General features: G+C 38.9%; 1 protein-coding gene across 1 annotated transcript; it reads left to right on the top strand.

Annotated features, from left to right (window-relative positions):
- The first annotated feature begins 1,213 nt into the window (after positions 1–1,213).
- trabd2a (TraB domain containing 2A) lies at positions 1,214–26,490 on the top strand. The gene is made up of 7 exons (XM_065251237.1): positions 1,214–1,690; positions 2,308–2,868; positions 12,902–13,048; positions 13,134–13,308; positions 21,973–22,063; positions 23,661–23,903; positions 25,978–26,490. Exons 1-7 carry the CDS (start codon positions 1,577–1,579, stop codon positions 26,168–26,170), a joined length of 1,524 nt encoding a protein of 507 aa, XP_065107309.1. The 5' UTR covers positions 1,214–1,576; the 3' UTR covers positions 26,171–26,490.
- Positions 26,491–27,879: the final 1,389 nt, after the last annotated feature.

Genomic DNA, 27,879 nt, shown 5'->3' on the forward strand with positions numbered 1-27,879 from the left:
CCTTAAAACAAGCAAAATGATCTGGCAATGGGGTGAGAAAAAAATTTGAAATAAGATTTATTTTTTCTTAAACACTTAATTCAAGTAAAATGTTCTCACCCCATTGGCAGATATTTTTGCTTGTTTTAAGCACTCCTCATTTTAATAAGATTTATATACAATTTGAGAATATTGTCTTCATAAATGTTAGTTTGTGCTCATTTGTTTTGACCAGTGAAAATCTGAAATGAAAAGATATTTGAAGCGATCACTCTTTAATATGTTTATAAATGAGCTAAAGCATGTGCTGTGTCTATCTCTATGAGATCAATTTACTAAAACAGCTTTAAAAGTTTCAGTAGCTGTAAAAAGTTCCTATTTTAGATGTCTTCATTTGTAAAGACTATATAAAAGGTCTTTTTTTTAACTTTTTATTTCAATAATGCAAATTATATCGCTGTGTAATGTGGAGTAATATATGTTAAGCAATATATGGTTATCATATTGTATATATGGTGCCCTGATCTTGTACAGTACTTTTGTTTTACCTCTCATGTGCCTCCGTAAATACATTTGTATACTTCAAATGTTTATATTTCAAAGTCTACTTTATATTGTAAATATCTTCTGATTCTATTTGATTTGATTTGATTTGCAGTAGTACTTCATCCATCACCCAGCACCTTAGCTTAATTGCACCTTAATGTTTGTTAACATTGTGTTATTGTATGTTTCTTGTTCTATGTATAATGCTTTGGCAATATTGTAAGTGACACAATCAAGTTCTTTAAATTGAAAATGTAATTGATTACAGACAGAAATACTCTCATTTCCCACAGAAAATAATAATGTGTGTGTGTGTGTGTGTGTGTGTGAGAGAGAGAGAGAGAGAGAGAGAGAGAGAGAGAGAGAGAGAGAGAGAGAGAGAGAGAGAGAGAGAGAGAGTTGTCTTTATAATCTTTAACGGGCTGTTAAATATTCATGTGAATCCACTTCAGTATTTCATCACCTGCACAACATCTCAACACCACACAAAGTGTTTCAGAGTCCTGCGTGGGGGTGAATGAGTGGAGTGAAAGGCTGGGGGAAGGTAAAGCAACCCCCCGACACACACACACACACACACACACACATAGAGAGAGAGAGAGAGAGAAAGAGAGAGAGAGAGAGAGAGAGAGAGAGAGAGAGAGAGAGTCTGCTTTTGGGTTAAATCGGTTCATTTGTTTGGGAAAAAGTCACATAACGTTACACGCGCTAAAAACTTGTTGCTCGTCAGTGTTTTCCACGCGTATGTTTGTTTCAGCGCGTGCATTTGTGTAAGTGTATCAGTGTGTGTTTGTTTGTGTGTGTGTGTGAGAGAGAGTTTTTATTTAAGATCTGTGCAAAGTGAAGCGCGTGTGCAGGATCTCAGTGAAAGTTTTGGAGACGCGTTGAGGAGCCCGCGTGTGCGTGCGTGCGTGCGTTTGTGTGTGTATGACAGTGTGTGAGAGAACCTGATGGAGACACAATGGAGAAATGTTGTAGGTGCTCCGCGTGGCTCTTGTGCAGGATGAAGCTCGCGTGTGTGATGTTGTGATGAGTTTAGTCTTCAGTAGAGATGATGATGATGATGATGATGATACACTGGAGCGCACTTCTTCAAACCTTCTTCATTGTGATGTTACGAGCTAAAGAGTTCAGAGACTCAACCAACTGTGATCTCAATAGAAAAGTAAGTTTTAACTTTAATAACTTTTCAAAACAAATTGAGTTTGTCATAAACAAAGATCAGATGAATAATGTAATGTCAATAATGAATAATGAAATTCACACTGAAAGTTTGAGTACACAATCCATCATAACTTTAACCTGAAATGTAGTGTAAAAAAGTCTGAAGTAAATATAAAGCACAGTGTTGCAAGTAAAACAATCTATTTTTCTGACTTTAAGTTTACAGGAAGATTTTGTTAAACATAAAAAAGTGCTTTTTAACATATTAAGAACTGTATATTAGACAGTATTGTCTGTCTGTCAGCTGCTTTCTAAAGTGTGAGACAGGTCAGATGATAATGACTCTCATGATGCTCTGGATGTGGATTCTCCTTAATCTTCATGACAGCCACTCAAGTGTTGGACTAATTACATATTAACTGCTGTTTAATACATAATTAACTTCTGAATACACACACATTACACTCACTTCCTACATTTCACACCCGCTGCTTTAAACACGCACACACCTTCTGACCTTCTATACATGTTTTTTGTCATATATTATAGTTACTTGTTTATACAACATCAGTAAAGAAATTATCAGAATAAAATGAAAGGTTTGTCTCTGTGTTTTAGCAAAGCGAGCTCAACTCTTTCCTGTGGACTATAAAACGAGACCCCCCTTCTTATTTTTATGGCACTATTCATGTCCCGTACACCCGCGTGTGGGACCACATCCCAGAAAACTCCAAAAAGGCGTTTCAGGAGAGCAACATTGTGTACTTTGAGCTGGACCTGACGGACCCGTACACCATATCGGCACTGACCAGCTGCCAGCTGCTGCCGCATGGGGAAAATCTGCAAGACCTGCTGCCCAGAGATATTTACCGTCGTCTTAAGAGACACCTGGACTACGTCAAGTTGATGATGCAGTCCTGGATCACGCCCGATCAGAGAGGCAAAGGCCTGTACGCAGACTATCTGTTCAACGCTATAGCGGGAAACTGGGAGCGCAAGAGGCCGGTGTGGGTGATGCTGATGGTGAACTCTCTGACCGAGGCCGACATTAAGACTCGTGGAGTTCCCGTGTTGGACCTTTATCTCGCTCAGGAAGCAGAAAGGATGAAAAAGAAAACCGGAGCTGTGGAGAAGGTTGAGGAACAGTGTCATCCGCTGAACGGCCTGAACTTCTCTCAGGTGGGTGGATTTCATGTCTTTCAGGTGGTTTTTGTCTCATTGTGTCTGGTTAGGAGAAATGGCAAACATCTCTCTCAAAGTGAAAGAACATTAAAGAAACAGTTCAGACCAGAACCCTCTTGAAGGATTTGCTGCTGAGGTTTGAGTTGTGTCAGCTGAACAAACAGGCAGCTTTTAGAAGTTCTTCTGCTATTAAAGGGTCTTGTTCACCCCAAAATGACAATTTGATCTTAAATCAAGCCCAGAAAAGAATGAAAGACATCGCCAACAAAAATTTCCATCAGTTGTTCATTAATAAAAATATTATAAACAGTTTTGTGCACAAAACAACCCATTTTATTCAACGATTTCTTCTCCTTCTTCTGTTTGCATTCAGTTTTTGAAGTGTAATGGAGCTGCATGTGCAGAAGCTGAAAGCATCTTGAGATGTTGTGCTTAAATCTCATCAGAGCCGTAATAATGAACGTGGCTGTGATTAGAGTCCATTGGTTTTTTACAGCAGACCTGATGGTGGTCTGATTGACTTATCACACAAAACATTCCTCAGACTTAGATTGGAATTCCTGATTTGGAATCTGTTTGATGGATCTCGATCACTACATGCAGAAGGCCAGGTGTCATCTCTCTGATAAATGTGTGTATGCTTGTGTCAGTAAAGAAAATAAGATGAATTTAAATAATGTGGGGAGACCTACCGTGTTCATCTATTTAAAGACTTTCTGGTATGTCAGTGTTTGTGAATGTTGCTTTTATCTGTAAGGAATTACACCGATCATATCAGACAACACTTTTATTGAAAATGTTTTAGATTTCTTAAGGTAGTTGTCAAGATTAGTCAGTATTTGACTTGTTTTAAATGTGCAGAGAGTCTGAATGAAGGACAGTAGATGAGTGTTAATGCAGAATCAGTTCAGACATTTCTCTCTTAAAGCTTTGAAATCAAACTCCAGTTCAGATGTGATTCTAATTTAATATTGAGTCCCATTCAGTTCAGAAGAAACCCAACGCAATCTGACAGCTCAGCCTCAAATACAATCTGTTTTTATTCTTTAGGACTTTGTGGTATTAAACCTAACTTCAAGTCTTTGAAAAAATATTTTTAGGATTTAAAAAACATCCAATAATGACATTTGTAAACGACAGATTTGCGTTTGATTTCAAGAGAAGTTTCCTATATGTTTCTTTCTTTGTTTAGTGGAGAAGAAATGATTTTATTAGGAAAAAGTTTCAGGATTTTTGGGACTCGAAACGATCATAACTGAGTCATACGGGTCTTAACTAGCCAAACCATCTTCATTTTCACCAAAGAAATAAGTACTTTTAAACCACTGCAAACTTCTCGTCTTGGCTTGCAGAGATTTATAAATGTAATGATGTGCATTTGTTAGGACTCACTGAAGGTGTTTAATGTGTTTAAAGCAGAACTGTAGCAGACAATAAGCAGCATCATGAAAATCACCTGTGACATCTTACGGTTTACACACATTTCTGAAACACATTGGTTTTATTAGCTGCCTTTGTTTTTGGTTTTGAACTGACTGCAGTAGTAAGATGTCAGAGTTGATGTGTGTTTATTTCCAGATGAAGTGCTGGTGTTTATTACTAGTGTAATAAGAGTCATTACTCTCTGATTTACTCTGCGGGAGAAGATTTCTTTACAGTTATACCACAGCTGTATTACAACACACTGGAAAAACATCTCAGTGTCCTGTAACAGGTGTTTTCAATTTGTTTCTTTACCAACTCTCATGTAGAAAACTTTATTGGGAGTTTGAGAGTGTTTTAACTTCATCCAGCCAGACCACTTAAATTCTGCCTGCTTGAATTAATTGTCTGAACTAAAGTTGGAAACTCTTACATTTTCTCTGTATGATTTATGTCTGTATGGTTTTGCCACAAAAATGAGATAGACATTATGAGAGTGTAACTCACCAGAGGAGAGGGAAAACAGTGGTGTAGTGTGTTGTGGCTGTCTGTGTTGTAGTGACGTCAGAGCGGCGTTCGTTGTCGTAGTGACGTCAGAGTAGGGATGGGACGGTTAGAAAATTTCATATCATGATTATAGTGACCAAAGTTATCACGGTTATCAATATTATCATGGTTTTCTTAAATTGAGATGGAAATGTCCAAAAAGAACTGATACATACACTGAAAACATTTTAACAAGTTTTATTTTTGAAAATCAGCAAACAACAAATACAATTAGCAGCTATATGCACTTTTTTAAGCATAAACATTAAATCAGGGGTATCCAGCCTATTTTGTGTGGCAATCTACTTTTAAAATGATAAAGCCGAAAAGACCTACCTGCTAAAAAATATATTTTTTAACAAAACACTGTTACATTTTTTAATAACACTTTAAATGTGTGTCTCTCTCTCTCGTTCGGTCGGTCGGTCAATCGATCGCGCGCACATACACCGTGCATGTGGATCAACTCCTGCATGAAGGCAAGAATGTGCATCCAAATTTCGGAAGTTAGACGACTCCGCTGCAGCGGGCAGGCATAAGATTTATAAAAACACACTTGAGAAGAAATTCGCAGCCATGCAAAAAGACTTGTTTCTAAGACCATAATGCCAATTTGGCGCTTTGTTTTCCGAAGCTCGTGGAGGCGTGGAGCAGCATACACAGTTATTAACTTATGTGCGATCTACCGGCATTGCATTTGCGATCGACTGGTCGTATTGGACACCCCTGCATTAAATGAACATTAACTCTTTCCCCGCCATTGACGAGATATCTCGTCAATTAAGAGAAAACGCTTCCCCGCCAATGACGAGATTTTCCGTCTTTCCGCGTTACCGCTATTATCCACCAGGTGGCGCCCTTCCGCAACTTTTTAAAACCGAAGTATTGCCCTATGGCAAGCTGCTGCATGTCCGTGTCTGTTTTAAAGATCGCTCTGAATGGGATCTCTATGAAAAGTCCATCATAAAAATGGAATTATCTCTGCTTTTTGCTCAAAATATGGTGTTTTTGCAAAAACCTACCCATATTCAAAAGCTGATTGCAAAAGAACCACTAAAGGTAGGATGAAACGGTTTTTTTTGTTTGAAAGCAGAGGGTCTGTTCTTTCATTTGGTATATTGTATGTTTATATATTTAAAGAAGAACATTTTCTGGAAGGCATTAAACTTTGGTGAAAATCATGAAAAACGCTGGCGCTGGCTGGCAACTTTTTAAAAAAATGCTGGCGGTGAAAGAGTTAACATGGAGCCCTGAGATGTATGAACCTGTTTTAATGAACAGTACCTTAAATAAGAACATCAAATGCACACATAAGCAATGCAATAAAAACAGTGCATCTGTTTCTGTCTTCCGCCACGCCTTCTCGTGTAAAAAACAATGTTGCAAGCGCGCGCCTGCATCAAGCTGATTCTGGCTGGACAGGATTTACTGCGAGCTTTCAAAATCACGGTAATTAAACACGGTTGTTATTATATTTACATTTTAAACGGTAATACTAACCGTCAGGACATTTTATCATGGTTAATCGTGAAACCGGTAATCGTCCCATCGATCGAGAGCGGCGGTCGGTGTTGTAGTGACGTCAGAGCGGTGGTCGTTGTTGTAGTGACGTCAGAGCGGTGGTCAGTGTTGTGGTGACGTCAGAGTGGCGGTCGGTGTCGTAGTGACGTCAGAGCGGCGGTCGTTGTCGTAGTGACGTCAGAGCGAAGTTTGTTGTCATTGTCGTAGTGAAGTCAGGGTGGCGGTCAGTGTTGTAGTGACGTCAGAGCGGCAGTCGGGTTGGAGTGACGTCAGAGCGGCGGTCGTTGTCATAGTGACGTCAGAGCGGCGTTCGTTGTTGTGGGGACGTCAGAGCAGCAGTCTGTGTTGTGGTGACGTCAGAGCGGCGGTCGGTGTTGTGGTGACGTCAGAGCGGCGGTCAGTGTTGCGGTGACATTAAAGCACCAGTCAGTGTTTCATTGATGTCACAGCAGTGGTCAGTAGTCATAGCACAGAAGTGGTTAGTCTTAGTATCTCAGTAGTTTGAAAAAAGTAATTTTGTGTCACACAAGGTTATTGATACACATCTGTCTAACCCCACCCCATTTCTCAAGTGCTGGATTACATCACTGCTGTTTACCAAACACGCAGATATCACATCCATCACATTACTCCGGTGGTATCCAAATACATATCTGTGGGCTCTTTGGAAACTATCTACTCATAAGGTGCTAATATTTGTAAGTGAATAGATGTGTGCTTGTCAGTGTTGTGTTCATAAGTCCATCTCTACAGATCAGATCTTATATTCTAGATTAATCCACAGACAGGGTTTGGCCTGAGGCGTCTCTCTCTTTCAGAGGGTCACACAGAAACTTGTTCCTGATGTTAACACCCAGATGGAAGTGCTTCCCATCTCCAATATCCCTGATCTGCCTTAAGTCTGTCAGAGTGGGAGAAAAGAGTCTCTTTATAAAGGAGTGAATCATGTGTTATATTTCTTTATTAGCTGTCAGTAATCTTAACACTAGTGTTTGCAGCTTAAGTTTAAAGTGTAGTTTAATCCCTGCGCTGACAACTTACTCAACATCATCAACACGAAGAGAGAGAGAGAGAGAGAGAGAGAGAGAGAGAGAGAGACACTTCAACTTTAATACAATGCTCCTTGAGAGCATACTGCATTTCTTCTATTAGGACTTTTAATTTGTTGATATCTTCACTGTTTTCACAACTTCAGATAAACTAAACGCTGAATAGTTTGAATAGAAATATAATCTAAATAAATGAATCTGAATGATATAAATCGGTAGATGAAAGCATCACATAATGAATGAGAGAAAGATCATAAAGTCTGTTGTACGGCTTGTTTACTGAAGGGTTTGTCAGGCACTAATCTTTAGGTTTATGTGTGCTCAGGACATCTACAGTCCTTATGCAATCTTTCTGTCCCGCTGATGTCCACAGCACGCCGTCCCAGGCGCTCGCATGACTGCACGTGTAGCACATGAAAGACGCTCCTGTCAAAATCTCTTTTCCGCTGCCGGTCATTTGGATCCTAGGCCTTTGAAGTTTCTCTGGCTGAATTGAAGAAGGAGAAGCGGGATCGCTCTTGACGCATTGTTGCACCGCCGCTCTTGTCTTGTATTTTAGCGTGTGAAAGCTCATTCGCTCCCTCGCCTCCTCCCTAAAGCCGTCGGCCTGTGCTGCCAGAATTGTTTACTTTGTGTCCTGCTAGAAGAGAATTTCACTCAGTCGGATGAAACGGCCGAGTTTTCAGGGTCATTTATGCCCAAAGAGTGTTTGTCTTTGGGGCTGGGGGTCTTTGTACGTCTCCACTCGCTGACCTCATAAAAACTCCTGACAAACCCCAAGCCTCCACCCCACGCATCAAAGATCATTCGTTTGCTTGCTTTCCTCTTTACTTCACATCAGCGGCACCACACTGGACTACGTTTATGTTTGGCATGATTTTAAAAAACTAACTTTATATTTTAAGACTGATGAATTTCTTTACAAAACTAAAATGTAAACCTAAGTTTATGTTTCATGTGTGATGAGATTCATGTCTACACAGAGCTGTCATCTGCATACAGATGATTGGTTCTGATCCTTCTTTAAAACTCTTATTAGTGTTATTTTACTCTGATATTTATACAATCCCAACAGAAGTTCAGTGTTTGACTGCTGCTCATTCAGTCTGTTGGTTTTTCTTAGCTCATGTTTTATCTTTCGACTTTACTCACCCATAATCATCCTGATTGTGTGTCATCTTGTCTGTTGAATGAGTTGTATCTTGGTGTCTATTTTGCAGTTTTCTAGTGTGTAGATAAACCTCAGGCTGACGATTGCCTTGTCTCTGACGTGTGATTTAATGGGCACTATTTTAATGCATTGCCTAAAGCCCCTGGTGCCCAGTCTAAAGGTGTGTCCGATTCCACTTTTGCTAATTTAACGATGGGAAAAAATTTCTTAAAGGGTTGTTCCTATTCTCGTAAGGAGTAATGAGTGTGTTTCGGGCGTAACGTGCAATAAACCAATGAGAGTCTCATCTCTCATCCCCTTTAAAAGCCAGTTGAGCTCTTGCCATGCCCGATTCCCTATGTAGATTGCTTAATTTGTAAACTGAAAAACTAATCGGAGGAAGAAGATCACCAGTTTAACATTGATTTAAAAAATGCGTTGTCTTCATTTGTATTGAAATTGTTATTTTTTGTATTAAAAGTAATTTTTTTTTCAGTCGTGGAAGTAAAATTAGCAGGCTTTTAATTGGTGTAAATGAATGGATAGCCTACATGATCAGTGTAATCTCAAAGAATGGGTTAGGGTTAGGTACAAATATGCAAGAAAAGGTTTGTACTCTAAAAATACTTTATTTCTAACAAACAGGAGATAAAGAATTTACAAACATGTGGGGAGCCGAAACCTTTCAGCACTCGGACAGCGCCGTGAGGTTTTTGAAAAGCAAAGGCTCTCATCTTAACACAAAATCATCATATACAATAAATCCGTGGGTTAGCATTAATAATAGATGCAATATCTGCATTAGTTTAAAGCAAAACATTTACTTAACAGGCTACAGGTGAAGCAGCTCTTTACGCCTTCAAACATCTCGAAATCGGTCTTCATTTATGTCCAATAGACTCAATAATAATCGTTTACATTTTAATCTTTAATTTTTTTTAAATTGCACATCCATGTGTGTGATAAGCACACACCTGTAGTCGTCACGTTTATAGATGCATATTAATGACGTGCTCATTAAATAACAAAAACAATATTGTGCCATTGACTTAAGACTTTAGTTTTTAAAGACTTATTTTTAGTTGGTCAATGGTGTAGTCTATTTTAGTTGTCTCAAAATAGCAACACGCCAACAATGCGCCTGAACACACCTCGTTTTCAGACCAGAACCCCATGGGCGCAAAAATGGCCGCAGATGCATTTGCTGGACGTGATGATAGGGCCCAAAGTCTTTAGGGTTATCCGCACTTATTACACAGATCACTAAGATGCTTAATTGTGATTGGCCAGTCACGACACCAAGGTTTGTTCTTTTTAGATAACTACCGCTCAAAATTAATAAAACACGGTAACCCGGATGCTGCAAATCATTTTGAAAGGTAGAGTTCATAATTACACAAATTAAATATACATTTGTCTTTTAATAACATATATGACATAATAGTAACAAATGATTAAAGCAAATAGTGTGTTCATGACATTTAAATGTCTCGTGTTATCTTAAAACCGAAAAGTAAACAGGTTTTTCTCACGGAAGGATCAATATTTCATGTTCCTTACCTTACTTATGAGGTAAATAGCTGTGTAATAAGCAAGATGAACGTACAGCAGAAAACAACCTGCTGCCTACACATTATCCTAAAGAGAAGTTTTTACATTTTTATCATCATTTTATATTGAATTGAGAAACTTCTTACAATGATTTTGTTAATAATAAAGTAATGTTTGTTCTTCATATGACAACACACAACACCTAAATGAAACATTATTATTTATAGTGACAATTTATGCACCGCTTTGATGTTTTTATTAGCTCTGACTAATATTAAGTTATTAAAAACATGACAGCAGGGCTAGACAGTGCAGATATGTTGGTTTACACAACACCCTCCAGTCCACGCTGCTACATACTGATTGGCTGAGACAGCTTACGTAGCCCGGATGAAGCTGTCACTCAAAGCGCTGCTAAACTGATTCTGTCAGACAGAATAAATATTTACCTGTGGCCAAACACCAAGGTAAACCTGAGGTATGTGAGGTAAATGCATGAGTGAACAGCCAAAGCCAAACCAGCAGTCTAACATCAACTCAATGATAACAGAATATACAGATCTAAGTTGGATAACTAGTTTACACGCTACTCTGTGTCTAGAAATGGTGACTTGAGCTTTTGAACATGAGGTGTTATTCTGAGGGAAAATCCAGTGCAGCGTTGTGTAAAATCTAAACTTTTACCCTCTGAATTTGCCCGGTTAATCCATCATTATTAGAAGGAATAACTGAAGAGAGAGAGAGAGAGGGGGGGGTAATTTTTTTCTTTCGAGATCTCAACCCAGTTTTAGTCTTCTGCTATAAAGTTTGATAAAGACTCAGACTGGGCATCATGGGAATTTGACACCTTATCAGAGTCCATTGACAAATGTTATATCTGTAGGGAATGTAAGGGCTGATGATGTCACCGGTGGTCCAGAGCTTTGCTGTGTTTGTGTTTTTAAGTGCTGTGAAAACAGACGACTGATGATGTCATGAGAATTGAGGTTAACGGCTGTCCATTAGCACAGAAGTGTGAAGTCATCCATCACTCCTAACACTGACAGACACATGAACATCAATATAATCTCCACCATATATTAAACTAAACATCTTCCTCCGTTATTTCACATTACATTTATGCATTTGGCAGATGCTTTTATCCAAAGCGACTTGCAGTGCATTACAAGGTTTACATGTTTTTTCTCAGTATGTGTGTTTAAACCCATGACCTTTTGTGCTGCTAACGCAATCCTCTACCACTGAGCTATACAGGAGCACATTTCTTAGGGTCAAGATTGAAATATAGGCCTGAAGTAGTCAAGTCTTTCTGTGTTTGTTTGTCATGGATTAAAATTTTTAATAAAGCTCTTGGTGTCTCTCTACTACTACTACTACTACTACTACTACTACTACTACTACTAGTATTAGTAACGTAAGAGGGTCATTTCCATCACAAAGCAGAATTATTGACTTTCATAGGGCATCAGTGCTTTGATATAAACTCAGATTGGTTGGTATGTGTGAAAGTGTCCACTGACCCTCAGAATGAACACAACAGAATTCGTTCAGCCCCGGTTCTTCTCTCTCGCTTTCCTGCTTCTTTCTTTCTTCCCACCGTGCTATAATTTAATGGGCTGAAAGGCTTTGTAGCTGCTGGGGGAGCTGCGTTGTTAAAATGCTGAAGCAGATGGAAGAAGGGCTTTGTGTGGCAGAGTTTGAAGGCTAGCAGGGTGGCGATAGGCTAATTTCAGCCGTATAAAGCCGCTACGCTTTCATATGCAGAACAGCGGCTTTGATGAGGGCCGGATGAAAGCGTGGGACGCCACCGGACCGACGGAGCCCTTTGTCCCAGACAAGAAGGCATCTGCTGGGCTTTGCCCTCGACTCTCACACGAGCCCCCAAAACAATGATGGACGGGGCCGGAGAGTGTCATCGCAGCCGATGAGAAGAGTGTGTGAGTTATGTGAATAAACACAGATGAATTTCATGGTACCTTCTTGAAGCAGAAAGTAAAGAACTAGAAGTGATAATAAAGAGATCTCTCATGCAGCTGTTTGTGTTTGAGAACGTCAACCCTCCCGTCTCCCATATTTTAACATTCATCCCACTATCAGTCCATTTAAATATTTTACTGTATTTCTCCTGTATTTTTTAATGTTGCTTTAAAAAGATTTTCTACATTTGCTGCCAGCAATATTAGCTGCAACACCACTCTCAAACAACACCCGCCAATAAAACAAGAAGCAGCAGCCTCCATTCCCGAAGAAGGAAGATGTCGAGCGCAAAGTTTACTTATACAAAATGCAGTGCCCATCAAGATGCAGACACGTCCACCCACTCCTCTGGTACACAAACTCGCACATTGCTCTCGGGCTGTGTGCAGTGCATTCTTTGTAACTTTGTGTGTTGGGAAACATTGCTGTTTGGGCTTTACTGTCATGTAAAATCAATGACACTCGTCAAGTTTACAAATATCCTCCTAAGAATGTTTTAAGGATTGCATCTTATGTGTATAACAAGACCTTTGCAGATTCAGGAGAGCCACACAACAAATGAAAATTCTTTTAGTGGGTTAGACCAGGCCAGAGGTTTCAAACTGTGGGTCGGGACCATCTGGTGGATTGCGTAAAGTCACTTGGTGGCTGTAGTGAATGACTCAAAAAGAGTTTAGTCCTAGTTGATGTCAGGTAGTTTGAGATTGCAATTAAAATGAAATTTAATGTATAACAGCCTTGTAAAGACCCACAATGCACGGTGTCCTGCTGATGTAGATATGGTAAAGATGGCACTGTGCGTTGTGTGTTTCAGGTGATATTTGCACTGAATCAGACACTACTACAACAGGAAAGTCTTCGAGCTGGAAGTTTACAGTTACCGTACACGACCGAAGATCTGATCAAGCACTACAACTGTGGAGATCTGAACTCCATCGTGTTTAACCGCGACACGTCACAGGTATCAGACACACATCCAGAGACTGATCATCACACACACATCATACGATTTTAACCTTCGTTTATTTTTGTTCATTTGACTTCAGGTTCCAAACTTCAACAATGTTACTCTGCGAGCCAGTGAGCAGGTGACGGCTCAGGAGATCGACAGTTACTTCAGACACGAGCTCATCTATAAACGTAATGAGAGGATGGGGAGACGCGTGAAAGCCCTGCTAGAGGAACATCCAGACAAGAGCTTCTTCTTTGCATTCGGAGCAGGTCAGTCGATGCTTTCTGTGCTTTGAGGTCAGCCGGTCGTCTTCTGGTTGCAGCAGCCATCCGTACGTTCATGCTTAAACTGGAATGTAAAGTCCTCATTTAGGAACTGCTAGCTAGTTTGTAACTAATCTGTACCTAATCTTCTTAAGGCAGACAGTAGCTAGCAGGTCGTATGCTCTTTGTAAAGTTATAACTAGTCGCATAGTATTGTGAGGATTGGGGAACAGATGAACCCAAACGCAACAATGTCAGGGGAAAACAGAAAACACTTTATTTGCACAAAACAAAAACCCACGAGGGGTGATACAAAACATGAAACACCGACAGATAACACTAAACCTTGACTTTGACTCTGACTTGTATAACTAGACACGAACACGAGGAACAGAACACAATGAACCTGCACAGAACTAAAGATACATTGACATTAAATAGAAGAAACCAAACAAGATAAAGAGCGCGAACAGGTGATGGGAGAAAACCAATGATTACTAATAAGCAGGAGAACAAAGGGGCGGGGTCACAAGACAAGACACCGGAGGCACATGCCACACAAAACAAGGCACGAACCTCCACACAAGGCCTGGGGCTGCCAGAACTCTGCCACCATAGCAAAAGACAAATATAACAAGACTTCAAGGCAGAGTCCTGACAAGTATGATGCATACCTTTAAATTAATGAGAAGAAATTGTGTTAAAATCGCATAAACTACAGTTAACCTTTGATTCAATTTATTTAATAATTACGCAGTAACTCTTCAGATACGTTTACATTTAATGCTGCTCTACTTTCTCATTAATATATAAAGTATACTGTGCAAAAGTCCTGCCACCATGCTGCCATTACATGTGTTGTTTTGGCCATGTTATGGTCATCATATCTAATTATTTCTCAATCTCTATATTAGAATACAAGCAGAAAATGTGTATATAGTATGAAACTGTATAAAAGTATAAGCTGAAGTGTCAAGTATTTAGGTAATACCATCCTCTGATACTTTGCTTCCCTTCATAGAAAGAGTCTGCCTGAGCCTGGGCATAAGTGATAAGTGTTTACCTTCTCGTGGGGAGGGGGGCTTAAAATCATTGGTGTAAACGTAAGCCAATCACATAACGTTTGATTATGACATGTGTTATGCGCCGGCTGAGCCACATCCAACTTCCGCTGTAAACACATAAATGATGCAAAAACAAATCCATCGAGCAACCAAGGGGGACATCAATTTTGTGTACATATTTCCTGTATTTTCTGTTTGTATCTTAAAAAAGAGTGAAAAATCAATATGGATGGACATTAAAACTTTGCTAAAAAACAAAGCTTGTGGTGGTGGCCTTTAATATTAATAGTGATGCTGTATTTTAATTCTGAAAAGTTCTTTTAAATGAATAAGGATCAATATATAAATACTGAAGAAATGACATTATTTGGTTATTTCGTATGATTTTATTTGACATGCACAACAAAGACCGATGCACAAAGAGGTGCGCTTGCGCTGTTTAGGACGGGTTCCTGTTGAAGAGATGCTAACAAGGTCATTTGTAAGAAACATTTGATGATGGGCTGTTGAATTATTTGAAAATAACACACGTAATACGGCACGACATGAAGCTGAGTTATTTTTAAATAATTCGAACATCAATTATTCCTCTTATACCACAGTTACCACAAACATTGCTCTGGTGGTTATTTTAAGACATTTGACAAGTTCTCTATCTCTCTCTCTCTTAAAGGGGACAGAGAATGAAAATACGTTTTTTACCTCGTCTTAAGGTAGTCTACCCTCATTCACGAATATACGAAAAGTGCGAGACATTCTGAACATCTCCGTTTCATAGAAATCCCTCCTTTAGAAATGTCCGCCAGACAATTGCCCAATCTGAAGAACGGATACATGTTATGTAAAATGCATCTCACTTCCCACTCTCATTCAATTCCCTCCCCTTCAAAATAATTTGCATACATCCGGCCTCTAACCTCCAGTGAGAAGTAAATCGCGAAGTTCAAGGTGAAATGTCAAGTTTCGTTTCGAGGTGTGCTCTTCTGTGTGTAACATTTTGGTCTGTCTGTCCGTGGTCTGAAGACGGCGAAGTTTAAATTTTTTTGGGTGGCAGCAAAGGCAGCCAATCAGCGTCAAGTGCTTGCATTTTATAATAAGGTTGCCAGTTAAGCCCGAATGGATGCCAAATAGTTGCAAAACCAAGCGTTTAAAATCCCCCACCCTAATATAGCTTTCTGAGAAGCTTCTAAGGCATTACAGACCCAAACAAAATTTTGTTGTGTACATGTCAAATCACAGAACAAGGATAAATACCCCGTACAATCATTCTATGTCACCTTTAAGATATCTTATATAAAGGATTGAAGTCTGTGGAGTAAAACAAGAGCTTATTGATTTAGTTCAGTCAGTCTGCCGTTTTATTCTAACCGTTTCTCGTTATATGGGGCTTTTGCTAATATTTAGTTTGTATGTGGTGTTGTGATTTTTAATTGTTTAGTAGTTTTTTTAATATTTAGTAGTGCATAAGATGTAACTTGTAGACTGAGTTGCAAATAAAGATGTTGGACTTTTTAATATTTTGTGACAGAGCTTAAACCAAACGCTCAGTATACGGCCTCAGTGTAGACAGCTGAGAGTTAAGATTATAGACGTCTCATAGAGATTAAATAAGATTATAGTCACACTGCTAGTCATGTCTGTTCATTAAAAAAAAAATTTACATTTTAACTCTGTTGATATAAAAAAATTGGCAAAGCAGTACTCTTTTCTTGATTTTATTTGTTACTCTTCAGTTTTGATGAAGTCAGCCTTCAGTTTCTTAAGCTTTTCTATGAAAATAAACCTCGCCGTCCTCTAAAAGTCTTTATATTAGTTTAAGTTCAAGGTGTAGATCAGCGGACGTACATTAAATGAGGACATGATGTTAAAATCTGATGAAAAGAAATGATTTTAGTTTGTTTCTTTGGGTTCATGAATGGGTTGAGCAGAAGTTTGTGTTTGTGGCGATCCTTTAACAATTCAAGAGCATCTATAATCCTGAAAACATCATCTTTTCATAGATTCATATTCAGGCAGTACTTATATTTTTTCAGTTCATTTCAATGCACCTTTCACAACGGTTCATTGTTCCAAAGCAGCTTTACGTGAAATAGAAAGAAAGAAAAGACAAAAGCATGGCAGTTTTTTAATATAGTTCAGGATGGAGAACATGAAGTTCAAATTGATTTCCTTATATTTACTTCATATGAGTCTGTTGAGAAGATGATGTTTTCAGGATTAGATTATAGATGCTCTTGAACTGTTATCTAACCAGGTTGAATAATTGATGACTATTTAAGGTAGTTGTTCTTAGATCGTAGTAGTTTAAACAAAGCAGCTAGCACATAATCTGATCAATGTTCCTTAAAAGCACTGCAAATGGTTTTGTATAATAAAAGTATCTGACAAATACATAAAGCACAAACTTTATTCATCATGTTGTTTATTGTGTAGTGTTTGATGTTTCACCTCTATTAGGGTTAAAGAGTTTGGTCAGTGCACTACATGACCGCGGTCAATGATAAGATTAGGAGCGAGCGAGCGAGTGTTACTCAGGGTTAAAACAACAAGGAATGTTTGTGAATTAGCATTCCATTGTGTTTGATTACAGGTCACGAGCACAGACCCCAGGTCAGTTAGGAATGGCAGGAATTCTTCTAGAATGTTTGTGTACACAAGCAGCGCTGACAAACATTCAGCTTTACTCTGGTTTGAGGCTTCACAGCTTCATCTTTAGTCATGATTGTTGCATTTCATTCTGATTGGTCAGTTTGTGTGTGTGTGTGTGTGTGTGTGTGTGTGTGTGTGTTGTGTGTGTGTGTGTGTGTTGTGGGACAGGAGTTTAAGCAGATTTTCACAGTCTGTTGAGTTTAGTGACTACAGGAAATGTGTTGAGTGAAAGCAGAGATGCAGTGAATGACTGCTGCACTGCACACTAACAAGGGCTTCATTTCATGCACTGCTCCTCAGGGGATTTCTGTATAATACAGCATGAAAACAGAGAGAGAGAGAGAGAGAGAGAGAGTGAGAGAGAAAGAGAGTGAGCTGTAATGCAACGTACACACCAAACGTGGGGCATCGCATTACTCGCAGGATTTAACTTCGTGCCATGCGAATTTTTCACTCAGTTGAATATTTTCAACTTGGACGAAGACGCGTTTGAGGTGAATAGTGCGTGTTTTCCCGGCAAACGCGCCGCCCATATTGCATCATTCGCATCGCCCCACGCGGGGACGCGTCTGATCGCATCTTTGCATTGACTTTGTATGTAATCTACTCGCGCAAATCTTTGAACTCGCATCTGGTGTGAACCCACAGTAAGACTGCAGTGCTGTTATTAGTTTTATAATTTATAAAAGGTCACAGGTTTGAGTCTAACTGCCGACAGGTTAAGCAAAGTACCTTCACCCCAGCTGCTTTTCGGGCGCTGCTCAGGTTCACTACTCACTGGGATGGGATTATAGGGGGAATAAAATTCCTCAAGTAAATTTTAATCTGTCTTTATATTCCGTCGCTTTGTTTTACGCAGTTTGTGTCGTGAGACGATGTGGATCAACTTATCAGAAGCTATTCTGGATTTTATTCTGGATTTTAGTTTTCTTGTACGGTGGCTCTGAATTGTCAAAACACCTCTCAAAAATCACAGAAAATTGAACCAGATCCAAATTTTTTATGATGGATGAAGCGGTTCGAAGGCAGTGTGTAAACGTGATTGATACAATGTGAGGTTGTATTTATTTTTTTAAGTGCGAAAATGTTGAACTAGAATTTGTGACTGCAAAGATCTTTCTTTGGTCCCTTTACTCATCTATAGACACCTAAACCAGCAGCGAGTCTGTCATCACGAGCAGCTGTGTAAATGATGGGCACACGCCGCTGAGTCCTGCTGTGATTTATCGCTCTATGAATGACTGTGAACCTGTTTATGAGCACAGACGATAAAGTGAAAACACTCAACAGTGTAAAGCTGACGACACAGAGCTGAAAACATACAGAAATGGTCCTTGTTACTGTCTGTCTGTCTGTCTGTTATTTCTTCATTACATACTTAATCTTGGTTTAACTGCACAAACCTAAAATGGACTAAATAAAAGTGTCAGGAGGATCTTGCAGGTTCATAAAGCAGAACGAATGAATAAGTGCGCAGAAAAACACTTCTCAGTGCTTTAAATGTTTCCCACATATTGACAATATTAATCCCTTCAACTACATGCAGTCTTGGCCTTCCTCATGTGTAACTCTAGAAGTGAGATCACGTGACCTGCGAACTTTGACCTCACATGACCCAGAGCTGTAGATCACGCACCTGGAACACGGTTTTATGTTTTTGCCCTGAGCTAAACCAGAGTTTATTAAAAGACAGGAAGGCATCACATATCCATCACATATCAGCAGATCACTGATGAATAGCGACGACTATGTCAAGACCCAGAATTCTCTGCTTCAGGAATAAAAGCACCGGATGATCGGTTTTGCCTTGCAGGATTGTTTTGTCATAATGGTTTAGATGTTAAAAAACATGACAATAATATTCTTTTATTCACCTTTTTTGATAGTGTGGCTGTAGGCTGTACACGCACACACATGCACACGCACACATACACACACGCACATGCGCATACACACTTGACAGAGTTTTCAGTGATATGTGCCCTACAGTAAATGTGTTATGGTTTATTTAAACTGATGTTGGTCAGGTGTCAGATACGCTGCTTTGTCAGATATGAAGTGTGGGCCAAAGATAAATCACCCTAACATTCACAAACAAATATTATTTAAACCCTACTGTAATAATGAATGTGTGCTTCTGGCATTGGCTGTCATATTCCAGTTTATCCTTCATATCACACTAAAAACACAAAACCTTTATGTAATAATGTGTCCTACTTGAAAGGAAAGTCTGTCTGTCTGTCTGTCAGGTGTTTCTGTTGATAAAGTTCATCTGATCAGTGAGTATTTTGGCAGCTATAGATTCTGTTGAATGCTCTTTTATGTTGAGACTTTTTCATTATAATTCAAGCATTGCGCAGGTTTTTATGGGCAAGCGTGGAGCGGATCTTTGGTTGTCTGTTATGAGATGCTATCAGTGTTTCTGTCTCTGATCTGTGAGAAAAAACATCTCACGTCAGCCTTTCTCTTTTATTATTTACTAAGTTTAATCTTTAAGGTTTTTTTATCTGATGTTAACCCAGCACTACAAAAGCACAAAACAAATGGAGAGAATTTTTCATATTGATGCACTAAAAATCTGGAGTGAATGAATGAATCGGAGTTAGATTACATTCAGAACTTGTGCACAGCTGTCACGATCGCACTTTGTTGTGTAGCGCTGTGATAACGCGACAGCGAGACTGAAATCTTAGAAGCAGAGCTCCATTTAGTTTTGGTAGATTATCATTACTTTCAGCTGATCATTTTTGTGTAGTTTTTTGTGTAGCAATTTTGTTTGTGCTTGTTTGTGACCGTGTTATATTATATCATTGTGAAATCGTCCAGTAAAATATTTAAGTCTTACGAGAAGTCTCATTCAAGGTTGTTGTTTAGTTTAAAGTCGCAATCGTCTTTCCTGCCGTATTGTGACGTATTTCAAATTGAATTTCACATGAGCAAAACAGTGGTCGTGGCTTTTGCTGTCCTCTGTGAATTGATTTGATTTAAAAAGTAGGCAGACTCACAGTCGGAGTGGGCGGGGTTAACGGATGCTCCGCCCAAGACATCTAGCTGACATCATCAAATCAAAGAATGTTCGCCACAACTCTGTGGATGTACACTTTCAGATTTTGATTAAAGTTTATGAGGGCACATGATTGAATAAAAATGATAAAGACCCACACTAATAAACTCTTTAAAATAAACACTGCAGTATTTCATTAAAACATAAGAATTGTCATTTTTGATATCTTGTAGTTTCTCACCGTCATCTTCATGAATGGACATTAAGTGACATTAAGCGTTCAGCAGCTCATATACCGCAGTAAAAATCTTACAGTATTGTAAAAACACTGTGGACTTGTTTGATTGTAGCCAGGTCTATTCAAAGTGTTTTTGACAATGTCTGATAATAACAATTTTAAATTCCTTGAGACAGAAATTTGCCCGGCTACAGGAATGAGGAAATGACTTCAGATTTGGACGGAGGCATCAGGAGTATTAATGGACGCATAGCTGAACACTAAAATAACACTGCCGAGATTTTCTTTGGCTTTAACTTTACACAGCGTTTACCTCCAGCACCATGTCTAATAAGCCAAGATGAAAAAACATGCCAAGATTCAACAATCATTACATTCACTAAAGGTCTTGTTTGTGTCCTCAGAGGCTCTTTGTATTGGGTTTGAATAAATACTATTTTATCATTCACTTTTCAGCTGAAAATGAAACTACAGGCTTTTTTTAAAAATGTTTAAAATGTTTTTTTGTTTGTTCTGGTTTACTGGGCTGATGATTTCCCTTATGACCGCCATTATTGATGAGAACAGATGTCCCTGATCTCAGGTCAGTTTAAGGTTGTTATAGGAGCCAGTCTGTCCAGGCTGTGAAATATCAAAGCTCAAGCACTCAGACATGGGCGAGTCTGCACATTTTCAACATAATTACCGTGTTTACTCAGTCTTACTTCAGTTTTACCTCAGGCTTCGCTGGAATTTAGCTACTAATAGTCATCATCATTTTATTGCTGTGTTAAACGCATCTGATTGTGTTTCATGTTGTTGTGTTATCAGAATCTTAATCTGAGAAATGATGATGTGAAATCTCCTCTAATATGGGTTGTGCTTTAGTACTCATATTAGCTGGTCAATCATGTGGAGATCTTTACGGAAACACAACTTTAACAAACAACATGTAGATTGATTCACCTTGCATTGGTATTGATTTATTGTAATGTGTTGTTATTGTATTATGTGTTACTGTTATTTTGACTTCATGTTGATGTAATGCACCACTTCTGAAAAGCTAGTTAACCTAGTCAAACTTTGGACTAGTTGACAAGCATCATCATCTGTTGTGAAGTTAGCAGTCGTGTTGTGCGTCTGTGTAATGCAGATCTCTACACAAACATCTGCAGCAGTGTTGCAGTTTATTTATTCAGCTCAACTGCTGGAATATAAAATATTACGCTGCATGGAAAAGAAACCGTGTGCCATTTGCTCTAATAATTGGAGTGAGAGCTGAAGGACACAGGCGGCTTTCTGGACGAGGGGTCTGTGGAGCGTTGCCACCTGACAGCATGAATACATTTAGTATTAAACGCCGGGTCCACGGCCCCCTTATGAAAACAACTGCGAGCGCAGAGCGGCCGCGCTAAAAGCTCGAGCTGAGGAAGTTTTGAATAAAAGCTTTTAGGCGGTTAGCAGCTCTTATCTCAGTCACATCTATCAGCACTCCGGGCGTTTACCGTGAGACGGGCGTCCATTACACGTCTCTGTGTTTTGAGGATTGACTTTGGCATGTGGTCAATGGCTCAATTTTAGTCACAGATCAATATGACCATTCAGACGGACTGTAGTGAGTGAGTCTGTGCCACCTGCACTTACATAGATTCAGATTAAACCCTAAAACATCTCTCTCTCTCTCTCTCTCAGGATTATAAACACTAGATTAGAGATTGACGGTGTTTGTGTTGCAGGTCATTTTCTGGGGAACAACACAGTGATCGATGTTCTTCGCAGTCAAGGTTATGAGGTTGAGCACACACCTGCTGGACTGCCACTGCACAGGTAACGCACAACACAAACACAACACACACACACAAACATCACAACATGTCACAGTGAAATCTTGATGTTGAAATCCAGCTCCATATGAATGTGTACAGAGCTGGGTGATTATTAAATATTATTAAGATATGACATGACAAACTATTGTGCAAAACCTTACTTACATCACATTTGTGTAAAGAGAGAGGATTGGACGATCAGTTAGTCCACAAAAACCAACAATCTTTAAAATGTAGATTTACATTTAGGCATTTAGAAAAATGAGGAATAGCTAAAGAGAAAGGAGTTGGGATATTAGAGGAAAAGTTCCCATCATGTGTTCACTGGAGAGGTGTGAAGTTGTTTTATGAATGTTGAGGTTTGCTGAACGTTGGGTTCTGGATGTTTTGGTTGCCAGTTAAACTGAATACAAAATCATGTTACGCAACACTTTAAACATTACAACACCATCTTGTTTTCACTTCAAGTTTTTGCAATAAACATTTTCATGTTTCCAAATAGGGTTTTTTATTTAGGGAAAGAGAAAATCACCTTTGTGTTACTTTTAATTTTGCACTTTATACCTTTATATTTTCACAATTTTTACGCAGCCCAGATGCAAATGCTTTGGCAATCCTAATGTACAGTTTTTGTCATGCCAATAAAGCACACTTACATTTTACAGAGAGTTGTTTTAGGAATATCACAATGCCTATGATTATTAGATGAGCTCTGATTGGTTGTAAGTGTATGACATCATAAGGCTTTGTTACAGTTGTCCTGCATTCATGTGAGTTTGCCTGCACATGATGATAAACGTATATATTAAAGGTAGATAACTGGAGCGTCATGATTTAAATTTTTTAAAGTTTTAAAATGTAAACTGCTGATGTGTGAATAAGACGATCACGTCTGAAAAGCATGCTAAGAGAAAGATGATTTAGTGTTAAACGGGTTGAGTTTGAGCTGTGAGGTCTGACACTGGACTGACAGACTCCAGATGGGTGTAAGGTTTGTCCAGCGCTTCAGCTTGAGCTCATAATGAACTGCAGAAGGTCCTTGTGTTCAGAATGAAGCTTTTGTCTGGAGGTCGAATGAGCCTCACAGCAGCACAAATATGAAACTTTTTCTGTGTAGATGTGAAATCTCATACTGAACAAAATGTCAAGTCTTCAGTCATTCATTTTGCTTTAACTGTGTGTGGTACTGCCTTTCTCTCATCTGTAAAGCACTTTTACACAACACACACACACAAACAAACAAACACACACAGGAAGTACATCACATCACAACACATCATCAAGCTGTGCCTCACTACTACAAACATACACACAGTAGAAAAAACTTGAATTGTTCTTGTAATCCTGATGTTTGTTGTTCTGTACACAACACAGATTTTAGTTGCAGTGTTTTTCTGGCCTGGTGACAGTCGAGGGTTTGTTATGTAGTAAACCTGTTCTTACTGTTAGCTGGTTATCAGATACACATCATCTCTCTCATTGTGTTCTTATCTTTGTGTTAACCGGGTCCATCTCACACACTCACATTCCTCTTAGAGTCAAGCAGGAGATAACGTTTCAGCTTTAATAACATCACACACTTGTGTTCTCATTAACAGAAGGTCGAGCTGGCGATCAGAAGATCTCACAGAAGAAGAGTTAAACCTGGAGCCGTTCTTACACGAGACACAAGATGAGCGTCTAGCGGACGAGCAAGACTCCGTCCCGCACCTCCTGATTCCAGACAGTCTGGAGTTACTGGAGAAAGTGGAACGAAAGCTGAAGAAGAAACGACGTAACAAACAGAAGAAAGTCCCCAACCATCGGCAGTTCAATGATCTCTGGGTGCGCATGGAGGACAGGTGAGGTCACATCTTAAACTTTTTAGGATTCATCTGGTACAGAAGATCTCTGTGAAGGTGGCAGTGTTAATTCAATTCAATTCAATTTGATTTATATAGTTCACAATTGTTAACTGTTTCAAAGCAGCTTTACATTAATAGATGCAGGAGAAAACACAGAAAAATTGATGGACAACAGAAGCAACAGAAAACAGTGGTTAAGATTAAACCGTACTAGCGAGCGTAGTAATAATGTAATGTATAGAAGAGGATGCTAAGTTAAGCCAATGTCAGCTGACTCCCTACTAGGAGAAAAAACCCTCCTGGCTGATTCTATAGAGGATATACTATATATATTAGATATTATTTTATACAATTTTATGAGAAATAAAACATTTAAAATTACATATATATATATATATATATATATATATATATATATATATATATATATATATATATATATATATATACACGGATAAGTAGATTAAACAGGGGCAGCCGGTGGTCGTTGGTCAGACATCAGTTGGGCATCACGTTAAAGGAAGGCCAGTAGATCAGCGGTGTGATGACCTTCACGACAGCAGGAACTGGACAGATGCATGGATAAATATTTTTTTAAACAAACAGAAGAAATCAAATGTTTTTTTTTTTAGATGCGATTTATAGCTGACTTTCCTTTTCATTACTGGCACTTTGTGTGTGTTTTGCTTCTTGTATTCCTCAACTGTAGATCGCTTTAAATGAAAGTTTTTACTAAATGAATGTTAATGTAACGCTTCATATATAAGACTGAGATAACACAAAGCGTTTTTTGTTGCTGGTTTTTATAAATATGGATTTTGCTGTGGATTTTTGTATGTTCACACGTAACAATCAAATCTTTGCATACGCACGCTGTATAAATGAGTCCTCAGGTGATGCGTTAGACTTTCAATCATTTACAAAACACATCCTGTAAGTGTAGATGGGTCAATAACTGGTTTAAACACGTCTGATCTCATTTTCTCATGACTTTCACATGCTGTGGGCTAAAAGATACTTTGATAACATCACATATGTGTCTGTGTGTGTTTTTAACCTCAGGGTGTGTTTGTGAGGTGAGATTAAGTTCTTTTTCAGAGTATTGATATGTAAACGGTTTGACTTAGCAAATCAGAGCTCAAAGACGAGCAGACTGAATAAGACGCACGCACGCACGCACGCACGCACACACACACACACACACACACACACACACACACACACACACACACATACACACACACATACACAATTCTTGAACATTCTGCTGGTTTTACTTGTGCTTAAATCTTCATTTAAACCTGATGCAGCATATCACTTAACTCTTCCCCCGCCAGCATTTTTCAAAAAGTTGCCTTCCAGTGCCAGCATGTTTTATGATTTTCACAAAATTGTTATGCCTTCCAGAAAATGTTCTTCTTTAAATATATGAACATAAAATATAATAAATGAAACAAACAACAACAACAACAAACATTTCATCCTACCTTCATTTGTTCTCTTTTATCACCTCTCAAATGTGTAGGCTTCTTCAAAAATACAACATTTTATAGAGATAATTGCATTTTTTAAAGAGATCAGATTCAGAGCGATGATCAAAACCTACACAGAGTTTTTACTGTTTGTGGATCAGTGGATGCTTCAGTGTTTTATAAGCTGGGTAAGAGCGACACCTGGTGGATTATAACGGTAATATGGATTGCAGTAAAAACTCGTCATTGGTAGGGAAGCGTTTTCTCTTAATTGATGAAATAACTCCCCAATGGCGGGGAAAGAGTTAACTTAAAGTCAAAATGTGTCAACAGCTTAAGATGATGCTGGAGTGTCTCGGGTGTGTTTATATTTATATCAGATATTTTACAAGCACTTGTTAGGTTTCTTTAAAGTCTCTCTTGCACTGTTTGATGAAAACATTTTAAATCCATGACGGAGGTTTTGAACAAAAGTCACCGTTTGTCTTAAACTTTTTCTAACCCTAATTCACTGTTAGGTTACTAGAAACCCTAATCCAAAGGAAAATCTACAAAGATTCAAACATAATCAATGAAATGTACTCTCATTTTCCTCGTAGCATGACTGCCGAGACTCCACCCCCTCTTCTCCGCATCATCAACGGTTACATCACAGTCAAGACACACCCACAAGTTCACAGCAGACACAATCACAACAGGACATTCTCATGCTCCGCCTCCTCACGGACAAGCACTGCTTTAGTTTTATCTGTTCAGATGATCAGACTTCTTATTTTTATACTTCACCTCTGATGAACTCTGACCTTTGGTCACATGATCAACGGCATCTTTTCCTTGTTTTCATGTAAATATCAGATGTATCATAGATGCTATTTAGAGGTTTTCTCTTTACTTATAAGAGCCATTATATTTTTGTGACAAAAGCAGGTACTAACCAGTGTTCAATACTTTGGGTTTCGTGTATAAAGAAATGGGGTTTGCCTTTTTTGGTAAAAATTCTTTTCTCAAACTTTATGATTTTTTAAATGTGTAAAGAGTTTTTTTGTGAATGATATAGAGATTATTCATTTAATTTATTGAATAGATCAGTGTGTTTTGGCAGAGCATTATGGCACATTGGGCCCTATCTTGCACCCAGCGCAATTGACTTTGTCAGTGACGCATGTATCATTCGTATTTTGCGCCGGCGCACAGCGGGGTTTTTCCCTCCACAGATGCACGTCAGCAAACTAGGGAATGAACTTGCGCTCCCTGGGCGGTTCAGCGCAAAAAGGAGGCGTGCTGCGGCGCAAACCATCTCTTATGCTATTTTGCAGTTTCAAAAAACAATTGCGCTACTAACCAAAAAAAACTAGTCTAAAGTCAGTGGCGCGTTGCGCGTGGTTCATTATGCTATTTTAAGGGCGCATGCTTGACCATAATGTATAGCGTGCACAACGCGCATACACTTTGCTTATCTAATCTACACAGATGCAACAGTTATTTTTGCAAATCATAAATTGTTACACTTAAAAATATTAATACACGAGATAAGGGGAATCATAGTGGTGAGCATTGTGGTGATAGTTTTTATTTATTCTCATGCAAATAACGATTAAAATATTTTCATAACTTTGTTGTGTGGCTGTATTACGTTTATTTTATGTAAATAATAGTTAAAATGTTTTCATAAGAAACCTTAATGTATATGAACTTGATTTGTAAGAGTACTTTGGGGTTGGACCTTGCTTGCGTTTCTTGGGTCCGATTTCAAAGCCCCCAAACCCTTTCAGCGGTGAGGGTGGACGCAGCGATGTCCTCTGCTGGCGTCAAGTCCTGAGGCAGATCCACCTCCCGTTACACGGCGTGCCCGATTTATGCTGGCAAGCGTGGGATTCCCCCGTACAAGGACGTCGGTCTCCTCGGCTGTGAACCGCTCCTGGCGTGCGCCTGGTAAATCCGTCATAATAATAGCAACCCGCCATGGAATTTGCGCCCTTGCGTTTAAAGGGAATGTTGGCTAGCGTTCTGATTGGTTTATTTGACGTTACGCCCAAACCACACCTATGAATAATGAACCTACTTCAGACCAACCCCTTATTGATTTGCGCCCGGCGCAAGAGTTATTTCTCACGCCGGGAAAATAGCAACAGCGCCCAAGATCCGCCCACAAACTCACTTGCGCGTTGCGCTTGGCACTTGCGTTTCAGATCGTTAAAATAGAGCCCTGTATGTTTAATGGTATTATGTTTGTGTCGTGATGTTAAAGTTCTCTATATTTGGCTATGCTGTCAGAAACAATAAATTATTTATCTGTCTGATGTCTTCAGTATGGAAGATTGACTTTTTTTATAAAATCACAGCATAAATACAATGAATTAAGTTGAGTTTTTTTTACCCCGGCCTGCTGGGAGATATTTTATGTTTCATACATAAACTCGCTTGATTCCACTTACATTTTCTTTTCCGTAATTTTGCTTCTGAACTAATCTCTTTTAGATATTAATCTTGGAAAACAAGAC

This window comes from Paramisgurnus dabryanus, chromosome 5 (genome assembly GCF_030506205.2).
Source record: "Paramisgurnus dabryanus chromosome 5, PD_genome_1.1, whole genome shotgun sequence".
Lineage (NCBI taxonomy): Eukaryota > Metazoa > Chordata > Actinopteri > Cypriniformes > Cobitidae > Paramisgurnus > Paramisgurnus dabryanus.

What these genes read in the sequence shown, in the direction of transcription:
- trabd2a (XM_065251237.1), top strand. Translation starts at nt 1,577, where the DNA reads ATGATGATGATGATGATGATGATACACTGGAGCGCACTTCTTCAAACC. An exon ending in GCTGGACTGCCACTGCACAG is followed by an intron (nt 22,064 to 23,660) that starts GTAACGCACAAC and finishes TCTCATTAACAG; the next exon opens with AAGGTCGAGCTGGCGATCAG. An exon ending in TGGGTGCGCATGGAGGACAG is followed by an intron (nt 23,904 to 25,977) that starts GTGAGGTCACAT and finishes TTTTCCTCGTAG; the next exon opens with CATGACTGCCGAGACTCCAC.